The sequence below is a fragment of the Eulemur rufifrons genome, chromosome 7, assembly GCF_041146395.1.
Source record: "Eulemur rufifrons isolate Redbay chromosome 7, OSU_ERuf_1, whole genome shotgun sequence".
In the NCBI taxonomy this organism is placed as follows: Eukaryota; Metazoa; Chordata; class Mammalia; order Primates; family Lemuridae; genus Eulemur; species Eulemur rufifrons.
The window spans coordinates 222,108,992-222,123,021 of NC_090989.1; the positions used below are offsets into that span (position 1 = coordinate 222,108,992).

General features: G+C 39.0%; 1 protein-coding gene across 21 annotated transcripts in view; it reads left to right on the forward strand.

Annotated features, from left to right (window-relative positions):
- Positions 1-14,030, forward strand: part of TRPM3 (transient receptor potential cation channel subfamily M member 3) — a 797,388-nt gene that overhangs the window by 543,654 nt on the left and 239,704 nt on the right. For all 21 annotated transcript variants that reach the window (XM_069476420.1, XM_069476422.1, XM_069476410.1 and 18 more), the window contains exon 6: positions 6,646-6,817. In XM_069476420.1, the coding sequence (XP_069332521.1) occupies positions 6,646-6,817 (172 nt within the window). The remainder of the gene's footprint in view (positions 1-6,645; positions 6,818-14,030) is intronic.

The following is a 14,030-nucleotide window of genomic DNA, read 5'->3' on the forward strand; positions in this document are numbered from 1 at the left end:
GATTATAATTATTATTATTATTCTCTGCCTACATATGAAGATGCTGAGACATGGAGGATAAATAAGTTTCATAGGGTCACCCGACTGGCAAGTGTGTAGGAACAGGGGTCAGATCACGTACCAAAGGAAGAAGGGATGGTGTTCGGGTGTGAAGAGAGTTAGTCGCCACCGCAACAGAACAGAAACCAGAACTGATTAGAGCCCGAGAAAGGACTGCCAGGCAGCACAGAGAACTCAGGCAGGGCAGGGTAGGGGGACTGGGGGCCATGAAATTTTGATGCATCAACCAGTCCAGAATAAAGGAGAGAGGATACATTTTGAGGCCTTAAAGAAGGAAGATAATAATACTGTTGTGATAGTTATCTATTGCTGTGTAAAAAAAAAAAGTTACCCCAAACTTAATGGCTCAAACAACAAATGTTGATTATCTTACAGTTTCTGAGGGGCAGGGATATGTGAGAGGCTTATCTGGGTGGTTCTGGCTTGGGCTCCTCCTTGAGATCACACACAGTCAAGATGGCAGTTCGGGCAGCAGCATCTGAAGGACTGAATGGGGTTACAGCACCCTCTTCTGAGCTGACTCACTCACAGCTGTTGGTAGGAGTTCCTGGCCGGGTGGACCTCTTCATACGGCTGCCATATTGTCTTCACAGCATGCCAGCTTCCCCCAGAGTAAGAGATCTGAGACAGCACTAAGAGGAACCCTTTTATGACCTAGTTTTAGAAGTCATCTACCAGCACTTCTGTTTTATTCTATCCCTTGGAAGTGAGTCACCGAATCCGATCTAGACTAAGGGAAGAGTTTCAAAGAATTTCTGAACATTGAAACCTGGTAAGTTCTAGAGGAAGAGTAGCCTCTTTTGAGAACTCAAGAGCCTGTTTCCGCTGCCAGTGGGTCTTGTAGCTGAATGGTCCAGGGTTCCGCTCAGGACGGGGCAGAGGGAGTGAGTCCATGTGAATGCAAAGTCTGAAATGAGGACTGTGCTGCTCTCCACCATGCACAAATCGAGGACACATTTTCAAAGCGCTGCAGAAAGAGGTAATTGTTTCTCCCGTGGATTTTAGTGGGAGTCACACAGCTAAAGTATCTGGGCACTCTTTGGAAACGGATGCCTGGGTTTGCTGGTTTCTTGTTTGAATTGCTGAGCTAAGAGGCGGCATCTGGGTTTCCACATGAGCCTGCTTTCTACCTACACTTACAGCTGAGCTGCCTGAATAGGAAATAATCAGCCAGCGTCCCTGCTGGCTCAGGCCTCTCTATGATTATGAAGACACACAGAGCCTTTCTTTTTTTCATTCCATTCTCTCAGTCTCCATGTTCCTTTATCTCAGACACAGAGGTTGCTTCCCACTTCCCAGTGGTATCCCCTCTTCCCTCCCAGAAACGGATGCCTGATCCTCAGAGAACCTCGCCACTCCTTTTGTTTCTCTTTCCCCAAAGCACAACCCCATTCTGCTGCCTGCTGGTGCTTTCTCTGACCTCTGCATACATACAGTTCTAGATGACTCATCTGGAAATAATCTGATCAGCTGTCAGAAGGATTTTAATGCCCAGCTGAGCCACTGGCAAAAATGTCCAACAGCAAAACCAACCATAATATCCTCTATAAATTTAAAATCAGATTGGATCCTCTGTGTCTTCCCTCTAAGTACCCTGGCCTGTAAAGGAATTTAAGATCTACATGTGGTTTAGAGGAGTGTGGTAAGTGGGGCAAATCTGGCCAAGACACCTCACCTCTCTGAGCCCCTATGGCTCTTGCTATAAAATAAACATGAAATGGATTAATCCATGGGAAATTGTCTATCACAATGCCTGGTAGGCAATAAGTGGTCAATAAATGCTAATTTTCTTCCAGCCTAAATTAAAACCATGGTGCTATTAGGAGAGAAAAAATAACTCTTTGGGCCACTTGCCTGGGGCATGTTGATATACAACTCATTAGGTAGTGGTATTGCAGAAGGCCCATGATTGATGGTACAGAAACCTGATTTAGTCCAATTCAATTCTGTTCAGAAAAGGAGTGCCAAGTGACCCACCTGCCTTTTCATTGTAGAAAGTACCATAAAATCGAAGAGACTCAGGATATGAGAGTACTACTTTTTCTTTCTTTCTTTCTTTTTTTTTTTTTTGTAGCTAACACCCATGGAAGTACATGGAAGGTCACTATTCTGCAGGAACTTAAAAAGAGCAAATGTACTTTCTAACACAAGCTGTCCAGGCTCAATTTTAGTGGTAGGAAGCCGTCAGAAATTACAGTCAAGCCTTCTATTTTATAGATGAGAAAACTATTGTCCAAAAAGTTTGAGTATATTTTGAACATTTATTACGAGATATTATCTAGATGTGTGATTATGTATCTCTTCAAGCCAACACAATATTTACTGCATACTGTATTTCCTCAAGAGATTCTTAATGAGTGAGTAAAGGAATGAGTAAAGGAATTCAGAAACTTGCTCAAGGTCACGAATTAGTAACTAAGGGAACTAGAACTGGAGCCCCACTCCCCATCTCCTGACTTCCTGCTTAGTACTCCTGGGTGAGCCCAGAACATGCATGAAAATATCTAGGAAAATTCAAGCAGGTGTCTTAGGTCAGTTTCTGAATCACTGATCTAAGCCCATCCAGGAAGCATAAACGCAGCACCCTGGCACCAGCACGTGAAGGACGTTCAGTTTTCCATAGTTCAGTGTCTCTGAGTCAATCCCTTCCCTGACAATGGTGACGTCCTACTAATGCCTTATATAAAAGGGACTTTATCTCCGTGAACCCCTTAAATAGCCGTCACTTCACTTTGCAGGGACTTTTTGTTTAAAAGTCAAGGGATACCGAGGCCTTGAAACCAGAATTTTGTCAGTCAGCCAATACTCAGTGGTGTACCATGGATTACTAAATGAAGAATTCTCTCATTTACTCTTTAGGAACAAGAAAGAGAAGCACAACGTCATTACTTAGAGGTGTTCTGTCCCATGGTAATCAGAGAGTACTAAGTACCTAAAATAAATTTCCAAGCAAATTTCTCTTCTAAGTATAGATATACTACTATATTTACAAATCATGAAAACTCACCTGATAAAGGCCTTTCAGACATCATTCAGCCTTTCTCAATTCAGGTTCCTTATCTAAACTACAAAACACAGAAAATAAATTAAGTGACTGTCCTATATTCTTAGGAGAGAAAGTGCTCCATTACATGCAATGGATGTTCTAGGGCACTGGGACTTAATTTTCTCAGGAAACCGTGTCTGAGAAACAAGCTACAGTAATCCAATATACCTACAGACTGTGAATATGTCACACCTCTTCTTACTCACCCTCACCCCCCTACATGCACACACACACACAGACTCTTCCAAAAAGGTTGCCCTCTTTGCCCTCTTTTTATGAGCTTTTAACAATGAAAATGGTTGCATTACCTCCAAAATTTCTCCAGAGAAAGTTAAAAATTCATTTGTATTCATGTTATAGGAAGACATTATTTTTTTTCTATTTAGGAAACGTAACAGGAAGATCAGCAAATCTTTTGTAGATATGCACATGTAACTCAAACAAAAATAGACCGCTGGTGTGTTTGTGATGAAGAAGACTAAATGGATTTTGTAGGCAAGTTAGACCAAATTGCATTCCTCTGAAGTATTTGGGGAGTTATTTCTAACTTTGCAGTTAATCCACAAATAGCTCCAGACCATCACCCTCTTAGATGCTTGGGAGGACATGGCAAAGAAAAAACACTTTGTATATTTGGCCAACAGATTGCTGATTTTTTTTTTCTCTTTACTTACATTGATTTAAATCTCTTGGGTAAAACAAAAGTCACTGATTTATCTCATTATCATTTCAGTTTAATCAGTAGTTTACAACTGGAAAATCAGCTTGGAGTGGGTAAAAATAGAGCAGAGCTAGAGAAGGAATTAATATTAATATTTATAAAGTGCCTACTAGAAGCCAGGCATGGTGCCAGGTACTTTGCACATATAATCCCAGCTAATCCCCATTAGGTAAGCGGTTTTATCATTTCCCTTTTGCAGATTAAAAAAGTGAGAGATTCACACAGCCATTAAAAGAACTGGGATTCAAACAAGTTTCTAAGATTCATATGTTCAGGATTGTTCCAGGATTCAGCACGTCTTCCTGCAATAATAACTGAAAAATAAAATGGGGCATTTTATTTATTTTTCAGATTTATATCCCCTATTATTCAGCAGACAAACTCTCTGCCAATATATGACCACCTTTAACTTGCCTTCACATATGATCAAAAGAAATGAGGATCAGTGAGGTGAAGAAATTAAAATTCATGAATGATACTGTAAATTTGACCTTCTTGCCATGACTGACTCAGATGTGCAGTGTTCCCAAAGAGCAGCTGAGCTATGTTTCACAAGAAAAGAAGGTCAAAGTCAGAAGACAGAAGCACCAATGTCCTTGGAATCCAGTAATGGAGGGAACAGATACTGTATATAGAACACAGATTATTTAATGATCTTTTATTCTCAGATACATCAGCTTGGCCCAGAATCCTTTTCATTCCTTTATTTGTTTAAAAATTTCACTTTCACTGATAGTCTTTATGTAGGTTCCTAGGAATTAAGAAACATGCACTCGTGTCTTAGCCAGCACAAATGTCGGGGGTTCACTATCACACACACTTTTTCTCCTCTAGAAAATCCACTGTTCTCTGCCTTTCACAGACTGCTTTGAGTCTTCCTCCTCCTTCACGTGGAGTCTTGTGGGAACTGCTATTAGAAAAGAGAGAACAAGTAACTAAAGCGTTTTCTTTTGTCCAAAATCACAATGCAGAAGCACTTTAAGAATAGGAGAAAGCCCTTCTGCTTGGCCTTTTTCAATAAAGCATTAATATTTATTAACTTGCTCTCTGCTGTAGAGTGAATGTTTTATGATCAAAAATGAGTAGCAACAAAATGGGAAATTCAGCCACAAGAAACCAGTGATAGAGAACTCAGTATGGGATTAGCAAACCACTGTCTCTGTATTTTAGGGGACTCTAAATGCACTCATCTAGACAAAGGAGTAATTGATGACTGCTCCGTGCGATTACTAGAGGCAATAATCAAAAAGTTATGGGCTTCCTTTATCAATAAGAGCCAACTAAAATAAAGCTATGAATTAACATTATAGTAATGCCACATTAACAAATGGGGCACATATTAATGGGACTGAAGACTATTTCAAAAGCTCAGAATTATACACACATTTTATATTTTAATTAGGTCAATTCCTAAACAATTAGAAAAGAGGATTTTTTTCAGTTTTGAACAAAAGCATGTCTATCTCAAGTTTGCGTAGTCATTCATTCACTATTTATTGAGTATATTTTATTTGCCATGCACATAGAAACGTCAGAGTTTTGAATCAGCATTAAAGTCTAAAAAATGACTATATGAGATCTTAACTATTGAAGAATGCCCTTACTAAATCACTTTGTAATTCCTTTAACAAACTATTCAATCTTACCACAGCTTTTCATAGTGAGTTATTACATACTGAAAAAGAACAAGAGCATCTCAACTCTATAATTAATGTACACACGGCACAATGGCACAGAAATAAAAACCCAGTAGCATTTCTGTCCTGTCAATTTTGATGATTCAGTACAGTGATAGCTATACTGAGACCAAATAATACTGAGCCTACTGAATGTTCCCTTTTCATAGTCTTGAGTGAAGTTCCTACCTGAATATTTTAGGAGCAGATTTCCAACACATCATCTTATGTTTCCATTGGGTCTAAGCAGTGCGAGATAGGAAATTAAACATAGATTTTGGAATCAGCCAGACCTGGATGTGCATTCTGGTTGTATGTGTAGTAAACTCTTGGAAAACTTGCCTTACCTCTCCATTTCTTAGTTTCTTCATCTATAAAATGAATGTAACATCATCTACTTTGCAGGACTGTTGCAAAGAATATAGATAATGTGTATAAAGCAACTAGCTCACAATAGGTATTGCTTTTCTTTTTATAGCAAAACTGTGAAAGACCACACTGAAATTGCTCTATTTTTGGTAGTGTAATTCACCATGAATTACACAACAACGAAAAAGGTAGAATGAGACAGAGGTGAACATTTTGGGCCTAATTCATACTTGTCTCATGAGACAATTATTTTACAATCAAGATTTCCATTTAAATGAGATATCTAATAAGAACAGTGTTGATTTTGAATAATGGATCTTCAGATTACTGAATGGGTTTGAGAGAAAAGATTACATTACCTATACCATTCTCTAGAATCATGACTGTTCTGCTGTGCCTATTAAAGTATAGACATGGTAGAGAATGGAAAGAAACAAAATAACTAGATTTAAAAATTATTTACAGTTATTTAGCAAATAAAACATTAACTTCAATATGAAACAATCATTGGCTTGCCAGTTTTTGAGTGCAATGAAAGCACCAACTCTATTTTCTGAATAAATAAATACTCCTTTAAGCATAGTCTTGCTTCAAATGAAATTTTTACCATAAATCTTGCTTCTATCCCAAAGCAATACTAGGAAGAGGATGTAGACTGTACTTGCACCATACCAAAAAACGATGTTCTTTCTCTCTTTCCTCCATCTTATTTTCTTTTTCATATCTTATTTTCTTTTCTCTGACTTCTGCCTCTTCCTTTTGATACCTTGCAGGTTGTCCGTCCATACCAGACCATGTCCAATCCCATGAGTAAGCTCACGGTTCTCAACAGCATGCATTCCCATTTCATTCTGGCTGACAACGGGACCACTGGAAAATATGGAGCAGAGGTGAAACTTCGGAGACAACTGGAAAAGCATATTTCACTCCAGAAGATAAACACAAGTAAGTAGGCTGGGCTGCTGTTCTCACTGTCATGCCTCATAGGAAGTATGTTGAAAGTGAATAACTTTAAGAACACCATGCAGGGATACTATAAAAACTTAAGCAAGTTTCAAACACAGGCCATTATTTCTATGGGGATAGTGGTTAGAATGAAAGGAAGACATCCAGAGGAGGACAACTGGAGGTGTGGGAACTGCTCACACAATTAGTGGACGCAAGCTCATCTATCATGTGTGAAAAATTCAGCCCCATCTGAGGTTTGTGAGGCAGATAAGCTTTCATTCTAAACTTTTCCTACACCCTTTACACAGTACTCTGAGGAGGAAAGGCACTCAAGAAAAATTGTTGCTATTTACTAAGCTTTTTTTTTTTTTTTTTTTTTTTGGCTAAAATAAAAGAAAAAAAAATCAAGTTTTTGTCTTAGTATAGCTCTGGCTGTGTGAAGGCATTTCAAGGGAACTGAGCATTCTCCTAACTAAAGCATCATGTGAAATTATCTTGATGAAATTTTATTTCTGTCTCTTAATTTTATATATGTCTTCATTCATTGCCTCTAGATACATGTGTATTTAGATATATGTGTGTATGCATGCAAACCCCCTAGTACATATCAAATGGTTACACTAACATTACCTCTTAAGTACTCATGTGCTCTATGGTGTGTTTATTGTGTAAACATTTGTTTTAACTATGAAAAGGTAGCATCATAAAAGCACAGTGCTCCCCAGATCACTAAGTGGCTTGCATTTAAATGTGATTGAGGTGTGAAAACAATCTACTGTCTTTCCTTACAAAATAAAATTCAATTTGTTTTTATAAAGTAACAGGTTTGCTTCATGGCAAACTCAAACTTTTTAGTAATTACATATCCCATGGGGAAACTTTGATCTAATTAATTGAAATTCCAAAGCCTACCATTCCAAAGAACAAAAGATATTTTTTGGCTAGATTATTTTTCAAAAATTCATTGTAATGTGATTCAACTTGTCCAAATCCCTTGTTTCTTCTCTGAACTTTTCTCTGCAACTATCCCAAATGGGTTTTCCTTGCTATAGGCACTTCGTCCCAGAACTGGTATGTGAGACCTATCAGATCACAACTTCTCCTTCATATACCCTCTTATGTGGTTCCGCCTTTTAAAGACTACTAGTGTTTAAGCAGTCAAGTTTTATACTTTCATATTTTTTCACAATGAAGTCTGGAATAATGAATTTTGGCCTGGGTTTGAAATAAAAATTGTATTAGGAAACTCCCTTCCCCAACTGTCTTTGGAAAGAAGAAACACAGCATTATCCCTTGGTAAACATCTTCTGGGGGGTAAAAAAAAAAAGAGAGAGAGAGAGTAAAAAAAACTAGAAAACTTATCCAGATATCAGCAGAGATCAAATGTAACAAAGCACTTTTATCAATGGGTGGTGGGGTTTTCTGTAAATATTAAAACTGAATTTCATTACAGTATTTGATGGAAAGAGCAGATGTTATGTAATCAGTGTTATCTACTTAGGTTTTTTTATAAGCTACAGCATTATTTTTGTTATACCATCGGGTTAAAAATGAGAGCTTAAATAGGAGTGAGCTGGAAGCTGAAGGAGATGGGAGAAGGGAGACCAGGAATAAATTCACGGTCAAGTTCAGCCCTCGGTAGTGAGACAGAATCCGCCTAGACAGGCAAAGCATGTCATTGTGCCATGCCCAGTGGCAGCTGAGCTGCCCAGTCAGTAGTGTGAGAGCAGAGCTGGGTGTGTGGTTTGTGAGTTACACACACAGGAAAGGGGTTGGGAGCTGGGGTTAAAGCCCAGCCAGGGCTCTGTTAGTCAAGCCTTGTGCTTTCCTGGCTGCTCAGAGGAAATGGTACCTTCTTCTAATTGGTTATACCAGAGGGAGTGCCCTTTTGTAATTTATGTGCCTAGAGGGGTGCCTGTCTCCAAAGCTGGCAGACGTGCTGTATGTGTGGGTGGCCCTGCAGGGCAGGCTCAGGGAGCAGAGCCCAGCAGCGTGGAGCTGAAAAGCAGGCCACCACAGATGGTCAGGAGATCAGCGAAGCTGGAGGAGCCACCACTGGAGGAGCCACCGCCAGATGCTAGTCCTTGCGTAGATCACCAGGGATACGTCACATCCTATTCATGGAGACATCAGCCCCTTGCTAGCTTATCAAAGCAGGTAGCAGCACATGGGCACATTGACAAGTGGGGACCCAGTCAGAGGTCTAGAGTACAAAGTAGAGGAGAGGCATGAACCCACCTACCAGAGAACTTACTCTGAGGACAGTATGTATGGCCTCATAGAAACCTATAGACTCCCATTCAGTGAATATAATTAAACGGTAAGGGAGACCCCTGAGGTCACAGGAAGTTAAAAGGCACAGGGTTAGGAATTTGCCCGTGAGCTGTAGCGGATGATGTCAGGAGTTAGTTCTAGTTTTACCCCTCAACTTAATAGTGTAGGGTGACCAACTTGTCCCAGTTTGCCTGGGCCTTTCTCAAGTTCAGCACCAAAAGTCCCACATCCCTGGGCCCAGGCAAACTTAGATGATGTCTTGCCCTTCAAGTGAGTGACTCATAAGTCATTAGGTCAACTCCTCCTTACTGCGCTCAGCCCCCAAAGCAGGGAGGGAGCAGCAAGCTCCTCAGAGGGTAAAAAGTGACCCAGACTCTTTGAAGTACATAGAGAAGGATGTTAGGGTCTCAGTTCAGTTAGTGGCAGAGCAAAGTGCCCACTGAGAACACAGAGGCCCCCAGAACAGAACTGAGAAAGACGGGTACAGAGTTGACCTGGCTATCACATGAAATAGCAAACGTACAAATACAAACCTTTCATGCCATCCCCAGTCAATATTTTAGAACAGCAAACTACTTCCTAATCTGGAAACTCTGTGGTTCTTCCTTCTAAAAATAAAATTTTATTCTATAAGTTCATCCTAAAAATTCCATTTACTTTTTCATTTCCTGTTTCAAAAGTTTAGGAAATCTAAAATATGACTATGGAACTCAATTTCTCGAAAATGAGACACTGTAGCACAATAACACTGTCCACCACCTCTTAAACTCAGGATGGTCCCAGGATGTCTGAACACACTCAGCATTGTCCTTATTGAAATGCCATCCCCTCTCCTCATCACTTGCAGGTGACCTTTGTACTGCAGCAACCTAGCAAGGAGCCTGTTTTCTTACATAAATAGCATGAGATACTGAAGAATATTTCCCTTAAATATTAAGTGAATACTGCTCAGAAGACCCATAAACCCTTTTCTCATCACCATGACAGTCATCACTGATAATATCACAAACACCAGTGTTTGAGTTTGACCTTCTTCTCCACACTCTGGCTTCAGCCATTTCATTGCATCCCCCGCCCCCCACCACTCCCATGCATTCCTACTGCCAACAGTCAGGACTGAAGCGTTGTCATCGCTTATTGATGAGCTTTGATGACAAAAGAGAAGCCTTTTGGGCATGAGCTGTTACCTGCTTCACAATGCTTTCCCATCTGCAATCTTCTAAACGCCAAATTTAATATGCAAGGAACAATTCTCATCATTCCTTTAGCAAATAAATATTTAGCATAGATCTTTATTATGCTTTAAAACATCACTCTGCTGTTGTGTGTAGAGATTAGACTGAGGTTAGGGACAAAATTAAAAGCAAGGAGATGCTTTCAGGAGGCAACTGCAATAATACAGGTGAGAGTTAACAACGGTTTGAATAAGGATGGCAGCAGTAGAGCTAGTAAAACAAGTTGTAGTAAAATATACATAACCTAAAATTTACCATTTTAACTATTTTTAAGTGTACAATTCGGTGGCATTAAGTGCATTCATGTTGTTGTGCAACCATAACCATCATCCATCTTCAGAACGTTTTCATCATTCCAAACTGATACTCTGTACTCATTAAATAACCACCTCCCTTTCGACCCCTCCCCCAGCCCCTGGTAACCACTATTCTACTTTCTGTCTTTATGCATTTGCCTATTCTAGGTACCTCATATAACGGTATTATACAATATTTTTCCTACGATATACTTTGAAGATAGAGCTCAAGTGGGCTTGGTAATGAATTGAGCATTCAGGATAAGGAATAGATACATCAAGGATGCTGCATGGTCATCCTGAAAGACACCAATGCATCCTTACAACAAGGACACTAGATGGGAGCCCCTACGGAGTAAGCGTTTATAGAAAAGTAAGGGGGATTGAGGACCAATCTCTAGGGAATTTGAACAAAGTCCTTGAGAAGATGGCAGGGGGTGAAATTCCACGCACAAATGAAGAACAGGAGGGAAGGCAGAGTATTTGGGTACGGATATGGGTAGGATAGAACATTTTCTGGTGGGACGACCAGGTGGTTCTTTATAGATAGCTTCTATATCTAAATAAAATAATACATGAGGGCATTGGCTGAGCGTGTGAAAGACGAGATGGTATAGGAGATTTAGAGACAGAAAAGAATTGCATTCAGTGTAGAGACTAAAAGAGTGAACAGACTAGGAAAATGTGGGATTGCCATGCAGCCCACTTGATATTTGTGGTCATAAACTTAAAGTAGAGTAAATCATCAGCGCTGTGTTCCAGCCATCTTCAGCTGCAGTGGTAGAATAGGCATCAATTTGGGATTTTGCCTGGCAAGGAAGAAAGAGGGAGAGAGCAGCAAGGGAGGGAGGTAAGAGGTTCTCTATAGACCCATGTCCCTAGAGTACCAATCATGTCTATGGATGAAAGAAATGTTGTGTCTGGCATTTAAAAGAACATAAAATCATTAATCTAAAAGATCACACCAAGGTGCAGAGAGATGGCTAAGTGATATATCAAAAGTGACCCACACCTTTGAAGTGTTTAAGTAAACAAAGGTCCATAATAAATAATTTTTAATATTTATTTTATTGCTGTTCACATATTCACATAAGTTAAATCAACTTAGCATATTGCTAGAATATATTCATAGTTTGAATATATATAGTTTGAACAGCTGTTCAATAATTCTGTGTTAGCTTAAAGAATGAGTACTAAGGCACTATTCCAGAAAGTAGTATCTATGTACCCTGATGAGAATTTAAAACTCAAAGCATATATTTTATAAAAATTTTTATTATTAAAAAATTCAAACAAATACAAAAATTACAGAATATTATTACAACCACCCTGTAACTACCACCCATTTTTCAGCCCATGGTCAATCTTATTTCCTCTATCCATATAACCATCTACTTCCTCCTCTGGAAAATTATGAAGGAGATCAAGACAGCATATCATTTCATTCATAATTATTTTAGCATCAAAGCATTTTTTTAAAACTTCTATTGGCCATACCTAGGCTAGATTTTAAAAATATCTCCTTAACTCAGTAGCAACATCGTGGCATATAGTGATTCAAGAATTCTTTAACAATTCTTTCAAAAAATAAAAATTAAGAAATACAATATTGCATGCTAAAATTTATCTCAAACATTTGACAATCATCTTTTCCAGTCCCAAGTTCTACTCTCAGCTAGCCAAAGTCTATTTAAAACAAATGTTACATTGCAATTCTTGGAAATGAAGATTGAAAAATCCCCAGAAATTGTGATTTCCTTTTTAAGAGTTTGAAGAGAAGAATGTAACTTTTGGGAGAAGAGAAAGTCTTTGCCTGTTGCCAGTGGTCTAAGTTGGCAGGGGCATGTAGACCTGGGAGTTCAGGTGATCATGGCTCTGTGACCTTAGGCAAGTTATTGTATTTCTCTGAGACTTTGTTTCTGCATCTGTGGACCAGGAATAATAATTCTTCAGTGTTGTGATTAAATGAGTCAACATATGAAAGGATTCTGGCAAGAGGAAGTTCAGAAACTTTGGTTCCCTTCCTGCCTCCTCCGTGGTGCAGCGGTCTCCCAGTGGGAAACCACGTGCCATGTCCATGGAGCCTCACGGCAGTAGGTTCCAACCTCAGACCCAGACCCTCTCCCTCAAAGCCCGTCAGTGACCAAGGCGTTCAACAAAATATCTTTATCACAAATCATGATCTGCCTTTCCTTGTTTAAGAGAAGCCATGTACACCATTTAGTTACAGAAAGGGGTCAGGGAAAACAAGGCTTAAAATTATATTTTGCCACATGTCTTCAAGCCTCTATTAACCTTACTTGTTCAGGAGCAATTGACTTAATTTCTTGGTCATTGCAGCAATAACCAGAAAACCCTTTTATTTTTTCTATATTGTTTATAATATATTCTAAGCTGCCGTTGTCCCTCCTGCCTTAGTAAATAGACTATAATAGAGAAAATTCCAGCTTTCTTTAGAGATTCAAGAGGTATCAGTGTCTCAGAGTAATCATAAATGCCAGTTAGGATTGTGGGAGGCGTCGGAATTCAGGCTGAATGTGAATTGGCCCAGACTATATCTTAAAAACTTAGATTTGGGCAACTATCAGATTTTCCTCTTGTAATTTACCATTTTATCCAAAAAGGAGAGGGAGAGGACAGTAATCTATTTATCTTTGAGCTCCATTTGATTAAGGTTTTATTATTTTGTATTTGAATGTTATTTGAGGTTTGGCTATATGAAAATTTTATTTGGATTGCACATCAAATTATGTTGTGAACATCAGACTTGGGTGTAGGAAATTTCATTAAGAGACTAAAATTTTCTGACCTTATTATCTCCCTACTTGAAAGTGAAATCTATGTCAGACTAAATCCAATCTAAGGGATTATTTCTCCATAGCAGACCTTATAGATATACCAATTTTGCAATATTAATTGATAGGGGTGTCTGGGTAGGTTTAGATTTCCATAACCAGTGCTTTTGCTATTTTCAAGGTTTGCTTTTAAGAGAATGTGATGCTTTGCTCCCTCTTTGCCCGAGAGTAACGTCTGACATTTGAACATGGCCTCATCTCATGAAGCCACCTGGAGTACTATTCTCTAAAGCAGTAGATTAAAATGGGCTTGGCATTTCTAAGTAAACAAGTAGCAGAAATGATTGCAGAATTCATAAAGTATAATCAAATCTGGTATTTGAGGATATTGGTATTTAGAAGTGTCTGGAAAAAATATGCTTTATTATAAAGTTCCTAAACCAACACACCTATCTATATATGATTGTGTGCTTACTCACATAAACTAACAACAATGATAATAATGTCTCCCAGTAGGACAGAATGTCATCCCTAATAAGTTGTGCTTTCTAGTGGGAAATAAATATTTCCCCTTTCCACTGAGTTGTATGATATATGAACACCATGAACA